The sequence below is a fragment of the Leptosomus discolor genome, chromosome 4 (genome assembly GCF_034619465.1).
Source record: "Leptosomus discolor isolate bLepDis1 chromosome 4, bLepDis1.hap2, whole genome shotgun sequence".
NCBI lineage: Eukaryota > Metazoa > Chordata > Aves > Leptosomiformes > Leptosomidae > Leptosomus > Leptosomus discolor.
In genome coordinates, this window is record NC_141394.1 from 73,865,902 (window position 1) to 73,890,334 (window position 24,433).

The window sequence follows — 24,433 nt, forward strand, 5'->3', positions numbered from 1 at the left end:
TTGCTTTCAGACGTCCAAGCACCTCAGTGAGCAATCTCCATGCTTAAATTTGTAAATATAACTTTTTCTTTCTTGATTCCTCATCTGTAATAAATATTCTATAAACTAATGGCTGCTAACTACTTTGTTGGTCTCCATAGGACACATGAACTTGTTCCTCCGTATCTAGATGGATTTTCAGCCCAAAGAGCAATACAAACTCACTGGACCTTCTTCCTATAGATTCAGCAGATATAAGTCGCAGATACACAGGAAGCAGGTACCTTGGGTAAGAAAATGTTATTTATATGTTCAGAGGATAGATGCCATTGAGACTGTGCCTAAAAAGAAGGCCTGACTGCAAATTTTATCAGAGAAAGGAGAAATGTTTAATTTAGCAGCTCGTTCAGGCAGATATCCATGTCCCCCAAAAGCACTCTTAAGACAAAGTAGGTCTGAGTCATGGCTTCTTCAAAGCCTCTTTGCACTGCACTAGTTAGACATTTTGTGGAAGCTTAATGCAATACAAACGTACACAAGGCCCCCGTCCTACACCAAGGGAATGTAATAAGGCCCTGATGTGTCCAATATTCATATCTGAAATCATGTAATAAATCCTTCTGCAGTGGATCATAACACCAAACGTGCCGGACTGGGGACTGGGACACCTAGTCATCCTCCCAGCTCTTCCCCTGCCTTTGTGGGTGACACTGGCCAGTTGTTTCACCTTTCTCTTGTTACTTTTTTGTCTTTTAAAATGAAAGCAGTGACAGCACTGCCTTCGTGCTTCGAGTGTGGCAGCATCAGTGAAGATTTTTTAGGACAATGCTCTCCAAAATTGCCAGACATGGTTTAGGCAAAATAGAGTTGAGGCAGAGCAGGATGCTGGAGTAAATCAGTGTCTCTCAAGCTTTACAATCTATGCCTCACTTCAATCAGTTAAGAATAATTTCATGCCTGATCACAGAAATGGCTGCAGGGCCTGGCGTCAGGGTACTGCACGTCTCGCTGGTTGGAGAGTGCTAGCGGAGAGGGGCATTCAAGGTCCCTGTAGCCAAACTCTCAAGGACGCTAAGATACAAATGTTGTCTTTCATAATACAGCAATTAACAAGAGATGAATGTTACAAGGGACTGGCATTCAGTTTGAAGCACTACTCTTTTTTTCAGATTTGACTTTCAAGCACGTCTGTTCCATAGCATTTCATAAACCCTTGCTAAATCCCAAACAAAACAAGGAGAAATTCAATTGTTTTTGGAAAGCCAGTGATTCAAACAGCGCAGCAAACAACTGGTCAAGAGCAACAAGCTGGGCTAGCGAGCATTGCACAGAGAGCCCATCAGCCTAAATGCATGAGAGTCACTCAGGCCCATAGGACCCCACAGTATCTATACTGTTTATTTGTTGTTGTGGTCCTTGGACGAAGCTACTCTCCAAGCCCACACCTGGGTACAGTTGAAGGGGTGTGACAGGCTGAGGACCAATCCAGAAGGCACATTGGATGAGATTGCACAGCCGTGGCTCTTCCACATGACACAGTCCCTCAACATTATATCAGCAACTCATTAACCCCGATAACCCGCATACCTTCATGTCACATAGCCTCAGCTTTAAGCCCTGAAAGCAGCTCTCTGATGGGCCGCCACACATTTTCAGACACTTTGAACTTAAAAAACCCACCCCAAACTAAGAGCAAACCACACAAAGAATAAAGTGATGACTAAAAGCCACACATGCACCAGTAGCAGCGCAGAGGAGATGCGGGGCCAAGCGGCTGCAGTGACATCTGCCATTTGAGGTCAAGGAGAACGGTCTTTGGCCCTGATTTATTTGGCAGGGTAGAGTTAGTCAAAGTCTTTCAAATTGGGTTTGGGCACTGACAAAATTGTTACTTCTGAAACTTCTTTCTATCCAAGTGTTTTGGTTTCTGCATCTAGGAAACAGGGTTAATGATCTGAATCACAGGTGAGATGAGAAATTAAATGGGATTTGAGATGCTGAGACAGGGAGCTGAAGCCAGCTCTGAGTGCAGACCCCCTTCTGTGTAGGAAGACAACTAACTCTTTGGTAACTACCTAAGTCTTGCAACACCCAAGGAAACAGGGGGACGGACTCCAAGGCACAGTGAAAGAGGTTATTTCTGGACATAGAGGTAAGACACATTCAGAAAGATAGTGGAAAGAAACATGCAGTAGCTGCAATGAGCCAAATCTGAAAAGCATGGAAGGCCTAACTATTTCTTTAAGGCTATTGGGGAATCGTGAAAGAAGTTGCTTGAATGATGGATCCTCAACTTCAGAGCTCTGCCCTCATCTGCTCAGGGCAGTCAGCAGTTCTGATGTCACTGACCTCACATGCCAAGCCATGCCTTTTCTTTTGGAAAAGAAAGGCGTTGTAACATTCAAAAATGTAAATACCACCACTCCAATCACAAAGTGCAGGCAGTGAAGAAAGTGCAAACAGTCCAGGTTTTGGGGTGTGGCTGCTGATGGCTCTCCCTTCTGCTTCTAAATATAAAGTTTTTCAAACTTCATCATGAAGCGACAGCTACCCCTTATCACTGAAGCCCAGCTGTTTCTTTAGCACTCAGCTGTTCCTGCTGCTTGCTCGTAGAAATGGAAAAAAGCTATTTAGAGATGCAAATCTGCAAAGCCTTCGAGCACATGTATATCTTAGAGCCTGCCCTTCAGTTCTTAAAGTAATTCGGTTGATCTTCTTTCACACCCATTTTACACCTCTGCACCCACACTGACACCACCAAAGCTAGTCCTGGTTTACTGGCACAAATAAAAACAGATCCAGAACGATTCATTCTAGGTATTTTAAGAGTTTTTATGGTGCCTCCTGAGAAGGACTCAGTCGAATTCACTCTAGGAGAAACAATCTTGGCAAACCCACCCGGCACTCTGTAACACGTTGTTGCACGCTGTACAGAAAGCTCCTTCGACACAACTACAGGTAAACACGTGTCAGCGCGTGTTTGCTGTGAGCCAACCCATACACTCTCCTTCCTGACTGCACGTGGCTGCACTCGGGATGGCATCAGTAGGCACTCTGCACGTGCACGTGTGTGAACTTACAGTTCAAGCAGACTAATACAGTTTATGACTCCTGAGGCCAAGAGCCACCATGAACAGGAGTCAGATGGCTTTTGTGACTGCACTGGTCCCTATTTTGCAGTCCTTAACAGCACTGCACAAGACTTACTCCTGCACAGAGGCCAGCTGGCTTCAGTGGCCCCTCTATCCCCAAAGCAACCCTTCTGTGCAGGGAAGGGTGGAAGCACAGCGCCCTGGAAAGTGCCGGTATCAATGTGAAATTGTGCTCAATCACCTTAAAACAGCTGTCTTCAAAATACTTCTGTCCACATTTAAAAGCAGAATGAGCAAGCAAGTTCAGTCTGATGGTTTGTACCCCAGGAGAGGTTAGGTTGCTGGGTTTGGGTCCCAGGGAGTGCAGGGGAGAGCGAGGGCTGAGGTCGCTGGGGAGCGAGACCCAGCGGTTGGGTCAGAGCAAGCACTGAGGAGCGTCAGATGAAGGCAGTGCTTGGTGGGTGTGCACCCTCCCGAGGCACTGCCCCTGCGCAGTGCTACGCTTCCTCGGGCTCCTGTGTTTCTAGAGGCGAACGGTGTGTGTTCACAGTGTGGCGGGAGGAGCTTCAGGCCTTTGGAGCCTCAGTAAATCCATACCTGAATCCTGGCCCTTCATACAAGCGTACCCCACTTTCACCCAGGTGCATTTATATACTTAGCGTGTTCCTCTTCATACGACTGACTCCACAGTGTGTGTGTGTACAAAACAGTTTAAGATACATTCAGACACATATACAAAGAAATATAGGTGCTCTGAAAATCTGAGGTACTGTGGCTGCAGTAAGGAACAACGGTGCCTTATCTGTACATCGCTGCATTTGCTTTACTACATGCCCTATGTACATGATCAGGCAAAGGGAACTTTCTTTCCTGTGCGGACAGCACAGACCTATGCATATACGGTTTCAGGCCATTTCGTAACAGAAAGCAATGTCAAATAGTGTCTAAACCTACTTCCAGTTAACAGCAAAACTGCCACGAATTTCGATGGGTTTACGTGAAAACGGTACTGTCTCACCCACATGCAGCAGAATTTCAGCAGCTCAAGCAGCAAGTGGAAAAAGTTACAGCAATTTTTCTAGCATTGCAAGCTACGTACCAAATTATCTTCTGCCTTGCAATTCATGGAGTCAGACTTTTTCCAAGTAGGTATAAATTACAGTCACAACGCTGCTTTCTTCTTATATTTCGTCTTATCCTGGACACCTGGACCAAATGGCAGTAAAATGTGATCTGTGATGCAATGCTCAAGAGCCACATTACCCTTGTGTATTTGAGTCAACAAGATACAGACTAATAAATTACCAGGTGTAACGTATACGTAGTTTTACCACAATCCTGTAAAAGGACTAAAGCATAAACCTTATTTTAATCTGAATTGCTGTTAGCCTCTTGAAAGGAAACTGTAGCTGACATCTTTTGCCAAGGAATAAACACACAGGACAACATCCTGCAACCCTCCTATATGCTGAACAGCTCTTACTCAAATAGTTCAATTAAAACCAATGGGACCACTTGTGTGTGTAAGTGCTATTCTGCAGGAGGACGGATTACAGGCTTCAGCACTTTTGGCCTGAAGATGTACCAATGTGTGATCACAGCACAGCTCAAAATGTGCCTATTTTAAAACTACTCACTCGTGTTAAAATCAACCAGTTTTAGGCAACAGCTGTGCAGCAGCTATCTGAGATAAGGATGCAAAGTTAGCAGTGCAAATAGGACGGTGTGGACAGGAAAGGTGCTGAGCTCCTTCCTGTTCTGCCTGTACGCCAGGAGCCAGGCTATTCTGGTACATGGCTTCTGTGTACCCAGATGACGAAAGGCAGCTGAATATGCTGGCAAGGGTTGCAAAGCTGGCAGTAACTCTGACTGCATTTCTGAGAGCTTTCCACTGTTTCTTTTTTCAGTAGGTTAGACTATGGTGCAGAGTTTAGTAATTCTTTTAAATCTCTTTGCATGTTTTTACAGTACTGCTGTCCTCCTCTCTTGCCTGCGCACTGTAAGGAGTTCACGGATATATGTGCCAGACACATTTTTACATCATCTCTGGCACCCCATTTGTATCATCTTTTTCATTCCAATTCATTTCTTGTCGTACTTTCCACTACAAGAGCAGAAGGCTTGTCCTTTGGTTGTCATCATATGCCAACATTCTTCTGACTTACAGCCCTGATGGTAAGGAAAAACAGAATTGCAATCTGCCTGAAGTGTCAGCTAGCTCTAGGAAACTCCTCACGCGACAGTGGGCACACGAAGAACCCTTCCTTGCTCTAAGATGCACAAGGGCCCAACCCAACGGCCTGCTGATGCCCAGGGCCCCTCCATTTGCTGTACACCTGGGCAGGAGGTTGGGTTTTGCCCTCGATGCCTACCAACCGCCCTGAACGCTGCCACGAGGCAGCGTCTCCTCAAGGCCTGCTGCCCCGCTTCCCTCGCCTTCCTCGCAGGGGTCTCTGGGGCTACTAGTGACCCCGAGCCCCGCTCCCCTCCCCACGATCTGTAGTGAGCAGCGCGCTCCTATTTTCAGGGCAAAACAGTAACTTTTTGTGTGAAAACTGCCCGGCGCTGAGGGGACAACAGACGCTGCGGCGCAGGCCCAGCGGCTGCCATGGCTCCAGGCCGGTTCCGCCGCGCCACCGAGACCCTCACCAGCGAGAGGGCGGCGCGGCGGCCGCCCCACCGACCCGCGGAGCCGCCGGTCCCGCCCCTCCCCGCCCGCTCCTTTTCCGGTGAAGCGCCGCCTGACCCCCCGCCCGCCTGCCCCGGCCCAGCCACCCCCGCGGCCGCGCGCATGCGCAGCCCTCCCGGGAGGGGCGGGGCTTCGCATTTCTTCAGCGCCGGCCGCCTCACGGCGGAGGGCCAGGGCGTCCGGGCAGCCCCGGGAAGGAGCCGCTGCGAGCGCCCGTGCCCGGCGGGGGGAAGCCGCGGGGGTGGGCGTCTGACCCGGGCCGCTGATGGGGAGGGCGGAGGGGCACTGCCTTGCGTGCGCGGGCACGGCATGCCGGGCAGCGGCCTAGCGGAACCCCGGGCCGGCGCCTGCAGCCGCGCCGAGCAGGCGTGATTATGGCGGCAGCGGATTTCCTCCGCAGAAGCCGGCGTTCCCCAGGCCTGGCTTCGGCCCTGCCGCTTGGGGCGGTGGGGCGCGAAGGCGCCCGGGCTCTTCCGCTCCCTGCCCCCGCCTTTTTCCTTTTTTTATTCCCCGCCTTTTCTCCCCGGTTCCGCAGCCCGCCCTGCTGCCGGGAGGGCTGCCGCCGCTCACGGCGGTATCTACGGCACCGAGGCGCTCCGCAGCCCCGCCAGCGTGCGGCGTGCGGGGGCGGAGCCTCGGCCCATCCCGCCCCTCTGCCTGCCTCTTCCTCACAGCAACGCCGCGCCTTTCCCCGCCCATTGGTTCCCCGCTTCCTTCCTCCCCACCTCCTGCCGCACGGCACGCGTCTCCTACCCCATTGGCCCCTTCCCCGCCCTCATTTGCATGGCGCTCCTCGCACCAATCGGCGGCCGCTACCTGCTTAACATGCAAGAAGCCGGCCACTCAGCGAGCGCGGGGGCCGGGCCACCACGTGCTGTTGCTAAGCTTCGGCTTCTAAATTGTTACTATAGTGGCCAGCCAATCGGAGGGGGAGATGGGGATCTGTCAACATTCCCTGCCCCAGCCGGAGGAAAAAGGGGGGGTGCTCTGGCTGCCGGTTGGCCCGGCTGCCACCCTGTGTCCCGCCCCCGCGCCGAATCGCGATTCCCTATTGGCGGCGCGAGCTGCCCGTCGTCTGTGTGTCAAATGTAGGTTGAGAAGAGGTGCCTTATAACCGGGGGCTTGGAAGTCCCCCGCGCGTGAACTCGGCGCGGTGCGCGACGCGGGGCGGCGGGGGGCTCAGGGCTCGGCTCGGCTCAGCTCAGCTCGGCTCGGCTCGGCTCGGCTCGGCACAGGCAGCCATGGAATTGAACTCTCTGTTAATTCTCCTGGAAGCGGCCGAGTACTTGGAGAGGAGAGACCGAGGTACTGGGCGCAGGCGGGCGGTCAGTCGGTCACCCGCAGGCGCTCCCGGCCGCCCTCGGCCTTTGTGTGCGGCGGCGGCGGGCGGCCCGGGCCGGGGGACCAGCCCCTCGCCCTCACCTGCCCGGGCGCCGCGGGGCTGGCCCGAGGCACCGCGCTGGGGGAGGAACAGTGCTCTGCTCTTGGCCTTTTGTGTTTTTTTTTCGGTTTTCTTTTTTTGTTGTTGTTGGTTTTTTTCGGTTATTTTTTTGTCAAGCTCTGGATGGGGACGGTGTGCGTGTTGCAGCGCTCAGGATACCTCACACTTCTCTGTGTGTGGCAGTCGTTAATTGTATGGCAGTGCTCTCCCCCCCTCCCGCCCCCCCCCCTCCCCCCAGCGCAGCGTGACAAGGGTTTGCATGATCCGCCTCGTTTTTAATGTGCACTCAAATAATCCTCCTAATTTCGGCACTTTTTTCCTTTTTTCTTTTTTGGTTTACCGAGTCGTTACATTTTTTTGTCTCGCTTCTTTAAGAGATGCCAGAATAAAATCCAAACAAATCAACTGGAAAAAATTCTGTTCTTTACCCTAGTGTTCCTGCAAAGGAGGAAAAAAATGCATGGAAAAAATATATTGCCACTAATGCTGACTTTGTCCCTAGAAGCAGAACATGGCTATGCATCAGTGTTACCCTTCGATAGTGACTATTCCAGAAAGAAAACAAAGGCAGGCACCATGGCCAGAAAATCCCAGAATAACAGGTAACAGACGCACCGCTTTTTCAGAATGAATCGGCAGCTTTTCCAATGTGTCTAGCTTATGTGCAGTGCATACATTTATTAAAAATAATAACTAATCCAGTGTCTTAGTTTCCCACATCCCGGTAGTCGCCATTTTTTCCCTGGATGGGCTTGGCTCTGTTTTGATCTCTCATATAAACACTGCCACGCGTACACCATCTCCTTAGTACTCACTGCGCTTCTAAACCATCCGCCCTCATCGCTCCTTCTGCTCCGCGCTCACCGACAGCCGCTTTTGCTGCAGATCTTAACACCGTAGTCGCCACCCAGACCTCTCTTTGCATGGCACTAATTTCCCCCCTGGCACTTATTTATAAACCACAGGCAGCGATCCGGCCGCCTCCCCCGGCGCAGCCAGAGCAGATGCAGCCTCCGGTTGCGGCGCAGTGCCGGGCTCTTGGAGGGGGAGAGCGTGGGGCGGCGGGGGGAGACCCACCCGCGCACTTGAACTTCTCCTGGAGGCATTACGCTAGAAGGTGCTGGAGTGAACTTGACCGCTCCGGGGCTTCTGCTGCACCGCCGGGTCACCATCCCGCCCACCCTCCCGCCGCATGCAGATCCGTCAAAGTGCATGACTCGGTCGTTATTGATCGCGATGATCGTCGTGTCGTGGCCGTGGCGGTTTTGTTGTGTTCCCCGCAGCCGCTACCTGTGCTGCGATGGCATGAGCGGAGGGGCTGCTGTGCGCAGGCTCTGCAGCTTTGTTTGCTGCTCGGGCAGCGGCTGTGTACGTGCAGGAGGCTGTCTTACAGGGACAGTGCCGGCCCCTGCCTGGGAGCTCCTCCAGCCCTCTGCTGTGCCTGCTCTGCTTCGCTCCTCCAGGGCTGCTCCGGAGAGGACCAAGGACCGTGTCCAACTGGGCCTGCTTGGCCCGGGAGCGGCGATGCTCTCCCCAGCTCGGGCTCTGCTCTGCACGGTCGTGCTGGATGGTGGCTCCTGTAGAATAGCCTAAAATGAACTCGGTTTGCACGTGACTTGTTTTCCAAACGAGCAGTGAGTCTCGACGGGCCCGCTCTGCTCTCGCTCCTCCAGCGGGCATCCCGCATGGCAGCGGGCAGCTGGGTCTGCTGGCGCTGGGGAGGTGCGGGGCAGAGGGCCAGCAGCTGCTCGTGGGGCACCGGAGGTGCAAACCGAAATTAAAAGCTGACAAGCTCCCTCCTTGAGAAAAATGAGCTGGTGAGCACCCTGCTCGTGCCTACCGGGGCCGAGCGGTGTGTCTTGAAGATAACTGAGGGGGAGCGAATTGTTCCCCTATGCCCCTGCTCCGAGCAAGGCAACCATTTTGGGGGGTATTAGTTGCAGTACTCCTACATTTTTTTTTGGCTTTAGTTGAATTCTTTGTCTCATCTTGGAGCACTGAGAAGACATCAGTTCATTTTAAAAAAGAAAGTCATCAGGAGCGGGAGGCTTGTCTTGTTTCCTGAGACACTTTGCTCCTCAAGATTTTTAATTATTTTCTTACAAAGTATGCTTGCTGCCTTTTAAAAAAATTCACGGTTAACCTAATCAGGTCTCATAGGATTTCCAGCTGTAAACTGCTCCTCGAATTGTACGGATTTCTCCTTTTCTGTCTCCCACATTCAAGAAATCTGTATTACTTGCAGAGCTATTATTCTATCATTTCTGTTCTTAGGTCTCTTGTCATCCGCTGCAAAATAGTTATTTGTCTGAACTGTAAGCTGCTTTCGGGAGTTTTTAGGAGAGGATTTGTAATCTATCAAATACAGCAGAATTAAAAGATTTCTGGTTACAGATTTGCTAGTGTTATTAAAGCTGAGGCATACGTCTGCTTGCAGTTACCTTCCTGCTTTTTTCTGCCTGTAGATTTGTATTTACTTGTTCAGTCTTTTGCTCCGATTCTCACTCTGTAGCAGTGGCAACCTTGAAAAATGCCATCCTGCGGTATGCAATGTCTACATTTACTTACACTTTCATTTCTTCTAGCTGCAGTGATTAGGTTAGGGATGAGTTGCTCACATTACAGGACAGGATAATGCTTGTCGAGAAAAGGTTTCAAGGGTGGTTACCACCCGGACGGTGGCTTGCCTGGTTTGGCACAGACACTGGGCTTGCTGGTGTAGGAAACAGAGGCACGTTGCTTTAATGCAGCTCCCTGCTATTTCAGGGACGGAGGTGCAGCAGCAGGGCCCTGTGGGCACCTCCGCATTGTACCTACCGACTGTGTGCCCCCATCCAGCAATCGCTGGAGCTTCGATTCGAGGGGGAGAAATTATCCTTATGTTTGAACATCCAATCTGAAAGTGCATGAAGTACACCAGCATCAGTGTTGTATTATTATTTGGAGCTTACAGGCAATAGGGTCCGAGCCCCAGACTAGAGTCTGAATTTTTCATAATACAGTTAAATCTTCATAAGCAACTCAAAGATTAACAGAGGGAGACAACTGGACAAAGTTCAGAGGATCTGGAGTGGTCGTGGGTGATGTGAGCCACCGGGCAAAGTGTTTGTCCACCTTGTTCCAATGTAACCATTTTCCAGACATGCTGGGTTTGGAGCATCAGATGCAGGCAGGCGGGACTGTGTACGTGTCTGAAATTTACACCTTACTATTGCGTTGTTTTTCTTACATATAGAAATGTATACTTCAGGCTGGAGGACTAGGAAAGGAGCAGATAACTGCACATTTCAGAACTGCAGGGGCTTTGTTGTTGTTTTCATTATCTATTTTTGTATCTTGCTGCTTGCAGCATCTGATCAGATTAAAAAGAGAGAGATACATATATGTTTTTGGGTTTTTTTTTCATGTTTTGTGAGCTATACATACATAAAAGCATGAAAAACATCTTCCTCCTCATTCTTGGAAAATCAGAAAAGAGGGGAGGAGGAGAAAAACTGTCAGATGTGAGGAAGCCTGGTGTGCTGTACCCTTCTTCTTTGTTCTGTGTTTTCTCCCCCTTGTTGCCTGCCTGCCAGGGGGGAAGAGCATGCCCCGTGTAGTACAGGTGCCCTGTTGTTCAGCAAGGGCGCTGATGGACACCTCCTTCCTCTGCCGAGGATGTTCATGTAAGAAATCGTATCTTGAGACCTCGATCCTCTCATTGAAGGCTGGCGAGGCGCAGACCTGCAGGAGAAGAAGGGGGGAGGAAGGCTGCCCACCCTCTGGACAGGATGCTCAGGTCTGGGCTAAAAGCTTGCCAGCCTCTCGACTGCAATTAAGTGAGAAGTAATTTTGACAGGTTTGGATTCATGCAGGGAAAAATGCCAGCAGAATTGCATGTAATTAACCAAAATCTATAAGCCTTGTGTTCACCGCAGGAATTTAACATTGTTGCTTTGTCCACTGATAGCTTCGGATCAAAACTGGAAGTGGTCATTAGCAGTTTTGTTGCTAGACGATATTCTCGGGATTATTGGTAGCAATCAGGCACAATTTTTAGCCATTTCTTTTTCACTTCTACATTAAAATGACTCGATTTTATGTGTTTTCTTCTCACTCCATTTCCTATGATGTGCCCTTTCCCACGTCACACAAACCAAACTGCTTTGTTTTCTCTCTCTGTCCGGTTTGCCGTTTGTACGGTGTCCTCAGCTGAGATTCAGACTTGTTCCCCTCCAGTAGTTTTGACCAAAATCCTCTGGCAAATGAAACTGGATTCTTGTTTTGCGGAGAGGACAGTAGATTGGAGAAAGGCATGAGATTGTCTTTTGGGGGGAGGTAAACATAGGTCATCTCTTTTTGTTCCACTAATACTTACCACGTACTTGACCACAGCATAATAAATGTCTCCTCTTCACGGAGCAGTGGCTATAGTTCCTAAAGCAGTGCCATGCAGTCTAATAATTCTTGTTAATGTGTAGCTGGAATTAAAAGAAAAGGCATAAAACAAACAGCTGTATTTAGTGCAGTTGTGCCTCGGAAATGTTAATAACAAATACTCAGAAGTTCCCCCCGACCTTGCCGTTTGATCCAAGGAAATGGATAGGTAACGCACGTGCGATGTGCCGAGGAGGAATACGGCGCCAATCTGGGATTCGGTGATGTTTGCTCACGAGGCGAGGCACTCTGACAGAAAGCCACGCTCGCCTGCAGATAACTGGGCTTTCTTCTGCCCTGGCTGTGACGATGCCCACCAGGTGTGGGGTGGCTTGAGCTGTGTGTGGGTGCGAGGTGTGTGTCTGTCCGTGCGTGGGGGAACTCAGGCAGCCGCTTTGCCGAGAAAGGGTCAGAAATAAGGTAAAATGAAAACTAAAATCTCAGTGTTAGATGCCAGTCTACTGAGGTCACAGTTAAATTTACTTGCAGAGAAAGGAATTGGACATCGGTGGTGCAGTGTGTTTGGCCTGTTGATTTAGGAGCTGGTTTGTTGAAGGAGGGGGAGCAAAATAAATGCCGGTTTATAAATATATCTTCTGTATCTATTAATTAGTATTTTTGCTCATGTGTTATATAAATAGACTTGTACTTTGTGCTGTGTTCTGGCAAAGGGTTATATCTAGAGAAAGATGAAAGCTGCATTTGGTGTTTCAAATAAAAACAGAGCTTAATGTCTGAATTCCTCTTTTAATGTTGGCTCACAGGGAGGGTCAACCTGTGGCCTGCAGAGCGAGCCCCTTGCTCTCTGCAGATGTTGTTCTGTGCCCACACAAAGCAGCTTAGGGGTCAAAGCCTGATTTTTATTTTATTTTTCCTTTTTTTTTTTTTTTTTTTTTTTTTTTTTTGGTGGGAGGCCGAGAATAAAACACTGCAAACCAGACTAGGCAGACACAGCTCCTCTGCTTTTTTTTGCCTGGCTTTCTGAATTCAGTAGATCCCTCTGCGTTTGCTTTCGTAAGGCTGGTGGCAGAGGGACAGCAATTGGTATCACCATGCTTGTTTTCAAAACTGAAGCATTTTAGTCCCAATATAATAGATCTCACCGACTGGTCTGTTGCCCCTGAGGAACTGCAGTAGGTCTGCGATGCCTTGGACTTGCAGTGCTCGTGCAGTTGAGGAAGACAAATTGCCACCGTATTTGAAGCATGTTCGAACCTCACCACCGCAAACATGTGGCAGCACAAACTTGAATGAGGTACTGGAGCCAGAGCTCTGCATCAAGGCTGTGCCAGGATGCCTGGTTCCCAGATCCCAGCTGAATCTGCAGGGCCGGTTAAATTTTGCTATGAGGAGAATGCAAAAGTAGTTTCTAGTGGATTAATTCCATACAGGCTGTTTTTTGACAAGCTGTAAGCGACGTGTCCAGTTTAAAACAAATGGAAAAAACCCCAACAACCCAGGAGCAGTGAATTCTGGGCAGGACGTGTACTTAACGCTTAAGTTCAGTGTAGCACCACTCCTCACCTCTGGTGGTGGACTGTAATATTTTCAGGTGCATCCCACAGCAGGTTATATATGTGGACAGGAAAGCCCCTGGAAGCAAACTGGGATCCTTCCAGTGGAAAGCTGCGTAGCAGTCGCATCCAGACAAGGCTGCGGGTGCATGAGCTGCGTGCTTTTATGCAGCGGCACGCTTGGGAGTGGGAACCGAATGCAGACACTTAATGTGTAGCACCTTGTAAAACTTCTTGCTCTGTTTGTTCTTACTCTTTTGTCCTGGACAAACGGTGAAGTACAGGCAATGTGGTTTGCAGGTGGACCTCCAAGTGCCGTGCGACCTTAGGTGGAGCTGTGTCCTCTGCACACGGGTTGTACAACACCCTGCCAGCCCTGCCTGCACCAGAAAGCCCGGGCACGGGCAAGGTGCTTGCCACTATTTTAATCACTTGGTTAACTGGCCTGCTCTGCTCCCTACAGCACTTTAAAACGCGTCAGCAACTGCTGGCGTATGGGTGACTTGCAGTCTAGACCTGGCTCCCCTTAGCATTAGTAAAGAAAATTCAGCAGCGTTGCCGATACGTCCTTGCCTTTGCCAGGAGCTATGCTGGTTTCCTGCTGACAAGGTGCACCGTCTGGTGGGGCAAATGGATGGAGGAGTAGGAGAAGGTGTCAGTAATGAAACAGGCAGCGCACCGGGTGTACAGTGAAATCTCAACCCAGTATATGTGTGGGCAGTTCCTGCTGGCTCACCCGTAAACCTATAGAAAGGGGACTTCTGGGGGGACTTGTCTTTTCTGTGTTAGTCTTACCATCTCAGTTAGCACCCATCCTAATTGCTTAGGTGTGTTTGCTGAATGCTGCATCAACCAAATGCTGGAATCCTTGGTGGTGGTGGAAGGGGACGGCTCTGAGGATGTGCTGTTGGAAGTGGCACAGCATCTTGCAAACTGACATCTGCATTTATGTGGCTCCTCCCTCTTCTTTCAAATCTTCTTTTGACAGTTTATTCACAAAGAAAATGTAACTGCTACTGCATAGTCTGTGAACTGCTCGACATTTGCTAAAGGGATATTAGAGCTGTCTCGGGTCGACAATGCAGTCTAAGCAGCAGTGTTCCTGATCTCCTCCTTCTGAATCTTTGATTTTTCTGACTATTTTTTTATTGTTGGCTTTTTCTCTCTATTTTTATCTGAATAATTTTATTGACACCTTTCCTTCATCACTGCTACCCCCAACTCCCCCAGGTTTTGCCTGGAGATACAGAACCCAATACGGTGAACTTAAGCTAAATACCAAAACTCTTCCTTCTCTTGCAGCTGCTTTTGAAGGGCTCCACAGACCATTTGTCTGAAAACTGCAGTTATACATCTGTCTCTTTTGTATAAATACATATATCTTCTTAGTCTTGGCCTACATTTTATCTTTCACTGAAGTAATAAAAGACTCCATTTTGAAACAGAGGTAGTGCTTGGGGTACTGGTTTGTGTGCAGACCAGTTCTTATCATTTTTTTCTTCACTTCAGGTTGCACCAAGAGCAGGAGGAGATGGATATTTTTGCAATTCACAGCGCTGTAGACAGTGAGCGAGAGGATAAATAATATTTAGAGAGAGGTTCATCTCTTGTGAAAACAAACGCAACAAAAAAAAACCCCATCATGCTTGTAATAGGTGTTTAACTTGCTCTGCAGATGGGGCAACTGTCAGGTAAATGTCAAAACTCTCGGTTTTGGTTCCTGGATAGGGCCTGATAGTTGTGGCGTTAGTCAGCCTCCCTGCACCCCCTGAAATGTGTGACTGGTGCCAGCGTTTGCTCACTGCAGGCCTCGATTAGGCTTTTGTGTCCCAAAGAGCTCTGCAAAGAGGCGCATGTTCGCCGCCCCTCTGTTTGGTAGCTGGCCTAACCAGGGCAGGCAGCTGTGCCCCTCCAGAGCTGGGCTGGCAGGACGTATCCCAGGCGAACACCAAAGTCACCCTTTGTGAACCAGAGGTGCCTTGTAGGTGTGCTGCATGCAGAAGGACTTCCAACTGCTCGTCGCATCCTCTCTTAAGCCAGCAAAATACTCCATGCAGGCTTAATTTCTTGGCCAGTGGTTTTCCTGCTGGTGCAGCGGTCACCATGTGCGCTCACCAGCGCTGAGTGTGTGCTCTGCTGCAGTAGGCAGCTCGGAATTGGCTAGTTGCAGTGATCGTGTTCATCTTTGTGTATAATTGCCAAAAATGTCAGGGAGGTCACGTCATAGGGATGAATCTAGACCAGCCTGTATTTCCTCTCCTTTTCAGAGTTCCCTGCAAACAGGGTCTTTGTGCCTTTGGGGTGTTTGAGGAGAATGGTTCCCTCCTGAACTAAGCTTTTCTATGTGTTTTTGGTGGATTTGGCATAGCATTTGTCACTTATCGTGAACGTTGGTGTGGAGAAGTGTTTGTGGAGAAAAAGTTTGGTCTTTTTCTCTGTTTGTAGGAGTAGAAAATACAAACAATATCTCCTTACTGTTGTGAAATGGCAAAGGCAGTAAATCGCAGCAAACGCAGCCCACCTTGACCTATTAATGTAGTGTAGAATATGTGTAAAACACTTCCAGTGTTGCTGCATTGGTCAGGAGCACTTTCATGGCACTGTAGGAATACATACATTACCTGATTGTGTCTCACTTGATGCAACAAGTTTAAAAAAAAAAAAAATTAAAGAAAGAATTCATACACTCTTCAGAAAAAGATACCAGGTAATGGTTGACGTAGTTGATGTGTTGGTAACAACCCTGGGATGCTTTCCAGTGGACATGGATTAGCATCAGTGCTGAACCTTGTAAGCATTTGAGTTTTCCTCTACCTGCAGAGGGGCAGTTTGCTTAATTCCGTACAGGATCAGGAGCTGCACTGGCCTGAAATAATTTGCTTGCGGGTTTGTTTATTGGATATTTCTTTGCATGAGCTTTGCTTTCTTTTTCCCCTCTCTATGGCTGGAGAGATGCTCTCATCATCAGTCACACCTCGGTTTGCCGCAGCATCCAGCTGCGCGCGCGTGTGCGGGGAGAGAGGCAGAGCGGCCTGCCACCGGGCACGTCGTGCCTTGGGGCAGGAGGACTTTCTCACCCGGTGATTGCTCAGCTCGCTCGACGGACTGTGCACTTACACCTCCCCAAAGCCGTCTCGGTCAGCACATCGTGCCCAGATGCAGGCAGGGGTTACAGCATGGTGTAGGACAGCTGCTTTGATGTAGTCTACCAGCCATGAAAGCTGCCACCGCCTTTGTAGCTTTTGATCCTTACGTACTGGACATGGTTCCAGTGGGACAAAACTAAAAGTCCGGGAAGTGACGACAATAACTTCATTTTAGGAATGTTTTTAATTTGAGCTGTGTAAATAAATAAAATTAATATTTCCAGCTGAATCAATTAAAAAAAAAAAAATCCTCCAAGAAGTTAGGGCTGCCTTCTAATGGCAAAAAACCTGATGCATCAGTTGAATGAAAAAAAATAAATCTTGAATCCTAGTAGATTGGAAGAGAAGAGCAATCTGATGTGGTCAGATCAGGGAATGTGGCTTTTTTTTTTTTTTTCCTTCTGTTTGTAGATGCAGAAGAATTAAGAGGATTCCTCTTTTTTGCCATTAAGATGTCAACAGCAGTGGTTAGCTGCTGTTTTTTCTGCTTCTCCGTGGGCTTGAAAGCTGGCTTTTTGGGTGCTTTTTACTCTTACCTGTTACCATTTAGATCTTCTAACACTTTCTGCCCCCTCATAATTTTTCTTCACAGATAAAAATCTTGTGGGCTGTTTTTATTACTAACCTGCTCATTTTTTAAATGTCCAATTCTGTCTCTGAATCTACTGAACACTAATACATGCAAATTTATTATAATTCCACCCCAAACCCACGGTTTACTCATGGAAATTAAGTTGATACCTTGAAGTATCTAAGGGATGTAAAAATGAACCAATTTAACAGCGAAGCTGTTTCATAATCCATATAAATACATGTTTTAGAGAGCTATTTTGCAACTTATGCAGGTGTTGGCTTTTAAATATTCTAAATCTTGGTTTATTTATCCTTTTCTCTAATATTTATTTTTTCTTTTTAATAGGTCGTCACACAACGAACTAGAAAAACATAGGTAAGTCTTGAGAAAAAAGCAAATTAAAAGATGTGTGGCTGACATTAGAATTACCATGCTTACTGAAGAATGTTTTGTTGAATATTGTTTTGATTCTGCACTGAATAGTTGTTTATTAAGTTGGGGGTTTTTTATCAACTAAAATCTAATAGGTATAATATTATTTGGCTTTTTTTTCTGTAGTTTGGTATCCTATTTTTGAAACACGCCTGATAATTAGCTTTTGACTGATTAATGCCGTAACCAGTTAACCGTACTGTTACTAATACAGAACCTGATTGCAGCAACTGTTTCCTTGAGGCGTTAAACGCTATAAGTACAATCGAAGTATTTTGTGATTTGGGATGAATTTTGGGGAACAATATGTCACACAGAGTTATTCTATGTTTTTTTTAAAGTATGCCTAAAGTGCAGTTAATTTTCATCTTGCATGTAAGTACCTACAGATACGTTTTTCCCCTCGTCTGCTTCTTTGCTGGTATGTGTCCTGTCCAAAGAGCTGTGTGTGGGCTAGAAATCAGCAACTCCTGAGCTGCAGCCCTGGTTCTGTGTATCCAGCGCTGTGGAAAGCTGTACTTACTTACCAAGGACATTCATTAGACCCTAAGATCCGATTTTTAAAGGACTCATATTTGCACAGTTTTGGAGGCAGTGTTTACCGTCTATTGTATCTTGTCATAGTTTGTTTGCAGATGGGCTTTTTAGCTGTAGGAAGTCTCCTGGGGTACGCTGCTCTGAAGGTGCACATGGAGAGCTGCTGAGTGTAAAAGGTGCCCGTCTTTGCACTGGCTTTCGGTTCCCTGGCTGAGCAGTGCCGTGGTACCCTCGCTGTGGGACCGCTGCCTTTCGCTTGTCATTCAGGCAGCAGGACAAACTCTCTTTTGGGTATTTTTTTCTTCTTTTTCAGGTAGCTTGTGGTCTTTCGGGTTTCATGCATCCAAAGAAAGCAAGGGCTGTGTGTGTGAATATGACTTAAACCTATTTGCATGCTTCTAAATACATGAAATGTAGTTGATGGCACAACAAGATTGAACTCACTGGACTGGGGGTTTTTTGTGTGTTGTTCTGTGGCTGCAGTTATGTAGCAGCTAGACTATCACTTCCCTTGCATGCTTTCCTGTAGTTTAATTGTAATATGAGTAAACTATAGCCCTGCCTAATAGCCACGTGGGCATCCTAGAGATGAGAGGAACTGGGGAAGGCTCAAGCTCACAAACGCTGGCCTGGGCTGCAGAATGCAGTGCATTGGCTAAGGCGGTGAAATCAGCTGGCAGAAGTTCTGCTGACAGAGTCTTCAGGAAAATAACTTCGTGCAAAATTCTGTCCTTTGGTCAACTTATTTAAAAGAAAAAAAAAAATCTTTGGCCCCAACTTTGCTTCTTTCTCACTCACATTTATTTTCCATCCTCCTCCTAGATACTCTGTTCCATTTCTTCCTTTTCCCCTGCTCCATCATTACTGACTTGTTGTCATCCAAACTGCATATTCCTTTTTTTTTTTTTTTTCTTACAGTCATTTTTATAGCCCGAGCATGGAGTTGCCTCTTCTTCCCTCTGCTCTGCCTTAACATGTTTAAGCAGCGCAGTAAATGAGGCACAGCAGCATTTGCAGCAGATGCAGGGGCAGAAGAAGGATCTATTAATTGTTCAATCTCTGTTCTCACTTTCAGTTCTGTGTTGTATCTTTGTAGTAGCTGGACCATATAGTATTTGCCTTGCTACCTTTTCTTTCTCTGCCATCTCAAGGTCAAAATAGGTCAACTGCTTGTGATTATACAACTAATATTTGTAACTGCTGCTGCTTGCTGTACCTCCTACAGTTAGACTATACTTGAAACCAGATTTTTATTACTTCCGGTGAGAACCTGCGAATTAGTGCAAGATCCTTGTATGTGCAAATGGGTCTTCAGAACAGCAGATGAGGTTTGTACAAATCTAGTTACCTAATGTGTTGGTGTGAAGGGCTCTGGTAATTTTACTTTTTTTTTTTTTTTAACAACCCCCTCCTCCAGCACTGTGGGTGTATGAGCTGGTAATACCGATTGTACTGGTTTTCACTGTTTTACTAAAATTGCGTTAAAATCCATCAAGCATCTTGCAAAGTTTGATAGAAGATTCACAGCCATGGTGTTTCCCTGTAGCAGCTGGTTCTTGCAGCAGAGCCTGTCGCTGTTCCCCTGGCGCAGCCCTGCCCTGCTGGCTGTGAAGCGCTGGATGTTGATTTTGGAGGTGTATCCTTTCCAGGACCAGCGCCTTTGACTCACCACTGCCATGATGCTTCTGGCTGAGGCACACTTGGTTATCTCACAAGAGTCCATCGAGGAGGAAGAGAGGAGATGGCTGCTCATATCCTCCTCTTTGCCCAGTCTCTCACGTGGTGTCTGTGGGCTGGACTGAGCGCTGGAGGGCAGGGAATGGCTTCCTCGTTTACAGGGCCTTTGTGTCCTCGATGAGAGTGGCCAGAGCTGCCTCTAACCAGAAAGCCACGGTAGCCGTGTACTGGTACACGGTGCTGATTCAGGTTCTGCATGGGTGTTGCACTAAGAGGTTTTATCTCTGCTTTTGTTGTCAGTGGGAATGGCAGTGGTTGATCACTCTTCTGTGTGCAGACTTGGCCGTTTGGCACCACTGCTTTAATTTGCGTTTTCTACTGCTGGGTCTCTTTTCTGTGTGCTCTTGAGGGGATGCTCAGAGGAAGACAAGTGCAAGCAGAGACATAATTCCAACAAAACCTCTCGTTATATGATAGAATTCAGACTATAATTATGGTAAAGTGTTTTGTCAGCAAGTCATACATAAAATTCTTCTTTCTCTACTTTAAGTCTCCCTGGAATGCCCTGCTCAGAACTTCAGTGTGTGTTCATTATAGTGAAACTCTGTAAGGACTCTTCCCTCTAATGGCAGTCTTGTTTTGGTCCTGTGTGATTAAGGTTTGCATCCCAGAGCCATGAAACAGGTAACCCCCTAAATAAGAAGCAGGGAGGCAGGAAATCTTCTGTCCTAAGGACAGATGAGGTTCTAGAAGATATTTTAATAATTACGGACAGATCAGTCAAAATGGCACTCAGATGTAACTAGTTCATAATGACAAATATATACATATATATTCATGTATATGTATTTTTTGTTATTGTTTCCAGCCAGACCATTATATCAGTAGGCTTGCACAGAGCACTGTAAATAGCAAGTACATTGGTAATCATTACTTTTTGCAAGGCAGTTTTTAAATCAGCCTAACCTGACAGCTGTTCAGAGAAATTCAATTTTTGTAGTGTAAAAAACCCAAAAAACCAAACCAAAACCAAACCAAACCAAAAAACACCAAGAATCCATGAGAGACTCAAGCTTCTTAAAAAGATACCACATAATCTCATTTATTTGCATCGATTTATACTAGTTCTACATTACAATGCAAAACCCAAGGTATATCCCCCTGAAGATTGTACTGAGATATTCACACTGCTCTGTGAAGGCAGCGAGTCATCTGCCCTCTGCTATTCGTGTGTGGACTTGTCCCCTCAGCTTGCGCAGGACTGCGGGAGGAAGCGGCGCCTCCCTGCCGAGGTCCATCCTTTCTTGCTGGAAGCAGATGGAGCCCTGACGAGGGATGCTGGGACCGACCCATCAGGGCTCCTTTGGTGACAAAGTCATTTCACTCCTGCCTGGCCGTGAGGAAGTCTGCTGTAGGAGGAGTTTAACATCTTGTCCGTTCTATGGCAAAGTCTTTCAAAACAGCTTGTGAAACGGAATGATTTTAAACAACAGCTTTTAAGAATTAGTGAGGAAATTAATAAAAGCGTGCCTCGAAATCGGCAAGCCACAGACTGCTGTCCCCAAGCTAGCACTGTGTGAGCTGAACAAGTGCCTTGGCTGAGTGACCATGGTACGGCATGATCTAGATGGACAGTTATCTCCTGCCTCTGTCAAACTGGTTTTATTATTCTCTGTTGGGTTTTCCTGTTTTGGGGTTTTTTTTTTAATCAAGAAGAGGGAAGGGGCAGATGAGCAGCGGGAAAAGTTGTCCTGCCTGCATTCCACAAAATAGTAAACTCCTGGCAAGCAGTGGGAGTATAATTAGAAGAGAGAGCAGATGAATGTCTTTGAGCAGGAGGGACTGGTGATCTTGACCATGGCGGTGCTCAGCACTGCAGCATCTGACTTGCAAGTACTCTTCTGCTTGGAGGAACTGACAGATCCCATCCCCGGTCCCCAGGTGTAGGTTAGAGAAAAGCTGGCAAGCTGAGCTGGGTGGAAGTAAAAAAACAGGCATTACTGTTGGGAGAGGTGTGCCCTGGGGGCTTGTCCCTGCTTTCCTGTGGAAGTTGCTCTGAGAAGAAGTGCACAAGTGTCTAGCTTCATCACTGGATATTGGGAGGGACAGGGAGCAGTTCGTTCTTGTTCAGGGCTCACTGGTTTGTACTGCAGTGAGCTGAGACTGCTGTGGAGATCGCCTGGATCAGCTGAGTGGGACAGCCCTGAATTTTTAGAAGTGCAAGACCAGGATGGGGGAATACGTGAAACACAGTGACTTGCAAAACCTTTTAGAAGAAACCAAACCTTTCCATCTTCCCAAATGAGCCTAATGTATGCGTTGTTTACAGCGCTGATCAGGGGAGACTGAAAGTGTTCCCATGTGCACAGAAGGTAATGCTGATATAGGCAGTGCTTTGTATAGTCCTTAAACCTAAAATCTTGCCAGAAAAGGTTGTTATATTGCATCATCATGGGTATGAAGTAGATGCTTTACATAAATGTAGGTTTTGATGAAAAATACATATTTTGATGGGAGCATTATGATGTACAACATTAGCTGATAACATAAGTAGAGTCGGTACCTCTGAAGTTAGGTTCTAATAGTTTTCTCATGAAGGAAATGCAGATGCCAGGAGCGCAGTTACATTCATTGCTGCATTAATTTCACCCACCAGAGTTACTTGGAGTTTAAAGTTTATATAAGCTGAGAGAGTGCATAGATGGATGTCTTGAAATTCCCTCTGTGGTTCTTCATGTTACTATGTTGCAGAGTTAATGAAAAGCATGTAATTGCCAGTTGTTGATAAACTTGGAAAATTTTAAACAGAACTGAAAGGTCATTGAAATAATAGCATACCAAAAACAATGCTTAATGTTTATTTTTATTATGGGCTGCCTTTTCAAAATCGCAAACTACTGTTGCAGTTAGTGCTGTTACGCAGCATAAAGATGTAACTGCATTGATCCATCACGGTGCCATCTGTAGCCGAGGAAGCCCCCTAACTGGTGCTGGAGGTAAAGTTCTTCCAGGGAAGGCTCACCCAGTATGTGTCTCGCTGCTGTGCTTTCATCAGGACTTTAACCCAGCCCAGTTGCACGCTGCTGCTGCTGCTGGGTCCTGTGTCCTGGCGGCACAGGAGGGAGGGGAGAAGCTTGCTTCTTCAGCCAGTGCATTTTCCTGACCCAGCCCGCTGTCACAGGCACACCCTAATGCCAGCACAGGGAGAGGGTGCGATTGCTTCTTTGCCTGACAATATTAATTTACAGTACAGAGCAGTACAGGTCACTTCTGTGTCAGCTTAATATTTCTCCTAAGCATCCAGTTTTGGCTGCTATTGCCTGGAGAATGCTGCACTGGATGGGTCTTACTGACCTGGTACAGATCTCATTGTTATAATGGGTCTATAAAAACTGCTGCCATTTCTAGGACGGGTCCAGATTATACGTAAACCATCCAAATAATGTGGCTGCTACATTAGTGATGGGAACCACCTCGTCTTACTAGCAGAACTTAACCTCTGTATTGTATCTGCTTCTTCTGGTTTTCTTGTCAAGTAAGGAACTTTTTATACCATCTGGTTGGTGTGAAGTGGTTTATTGCAATTCAAATGAATTGCAATAAACATACCTTTGCACTGCTTAGGGAAGGTAATGTTTTAAGAGTCTGACTTGTCTTTTGTGAGCTGACAGCCACCGTGGTTTAGGCATCTGCTCCCCACCCCCAGCTATGACTGCCTCTCTGAGGATGCCAGCTGTAGCGGTCAGGTGAATGGTGTTGCCTCAGCCAGTGCAAGGCTGAGTATCAGCTTAAACCCCCTTTTACCTGTAATTTATCCTCAGGTTTCCAACAGAGGAGCAAAGTATATGGTGGCATTTGTGTCTTAAATTGCTGTAATAAGGTTTTTTGTGGGGCTTGTTCAGCAAAGTCTGCAAAGAACTAGACCCACAGAACTGAAAATTTAATCGTACGCTTTTGTTGAAATACCCCGTATTTTTAGTCTGATGAATCCATGGAATTAAAGAAATGGGAAGGTTTAAAGCTTTGCGCTGAAATGCTGTTCTTTCCTCGCCTTTTCCCCACTTCTAGGCAGTCAGCAAGTGTCTCGACTTGTGGCTTGTCCTGTACTAGATGTTGCAAGAGCTACTGTAAATGCCCATGCACTGGACTGCTGTCTGTTCAGTGCACACAGCAGCTCACCTGATTATGCACTCCCAACAGCAGTGTCTTCCCACATAGACTGCTGGTTTGGAAAGGAGGGGAATATTAAGCAGATGAAGCTTGGAAGTTAAGCTGCTCAGGGAGTTAGATTCCAGGTGTCAAAGGTATACACATCCTCGTGCTTTGGACAAAGCTTTTAATCAACAATGAAAAATGGACTAAAACATAGTCTTGACTAAATTGTGATGTCCTTTTCCCTGCTGAAGTCAGCTTTGAACTGCAGGGCCTAAGTGCTGTCTTGGGTCTGGGCTCCAGAAAGCAGTGTGCTTCCTGGCCAGCCAAACAGCCAGCAGAAAGCAGATGGGCGAGAAACCAAGTGCATGCGTTTTTTCCACTTGAATTTGTTCATCCCTCTCTCCAAATGTAAGTCCATCGTGTGTTGGCCTCTAATGGACTATGTGAAAGGTGGTTTATGTTCTCAGCATCTGCTAATTGCCCTGGCCAATTCTCATCTGCCATGATAGAAAGAATGGGCTGGTCTTGTACGAAATGGATATAGATGGGCCAGGCTTCAGGTACTTTCAGAACCGTACAGACAACAGATAGGTGGTGATTCCAGGCAAATAGGGGAAGAGATGCCTGGTGGTGACTGCTCTCTTGATTGGAGGAGAAAAAGATCTGTTGAATTAGGTATTAAAAAAAGATGTTTTCCTTTTAAGCTTATTTAGCTGCATCTGGGCAAGTGAGCTGGAACTTCACTTTTTTTTTTTTTTTTTAAGGTATTTAGGCAGCTAAT

At 47.3% G+C, this 24,433-nt stretch overlaps 1 protein-coding gene across 3 annotated transcripts in view; it reads left to right on the forward strand.

Moving 5' to 3' along the window:
• The first annotated feature begins 6,949 nt into the window (after nt 1-6,949).
• The window catches only part of MXD4 (MAX dimerization protein 4), a 37,263-nt gene continuing 19,779 nt past the window's right edge, over nt 6,950-24,433 (forward strand). For 2 of the 3 annotated variants that reach the window (XM_086463798.1, XM_086463799.1), the window contains exons 1-3: nt 6,950-7,065; nt 7,704-7,803; nt 17,197-17,226. In XM_086463798.1, coding sequence (XP_086319924.1) covers nt 7,002-7,065; nt 7,704-7,803; nt 17,197-17,226 — 194 coding nt within the window. In that variant the 5' untranslated portion in view covers nt 6,950-7,001. Of the gene's footprint in view, nt 7,066-7,634; nt 7,804-17,196; nt 17,227-24,433 lie in introns of all 3 variants that reach the window. The other variant, XM_086463796.1, reaches the window with a different exon arrangement.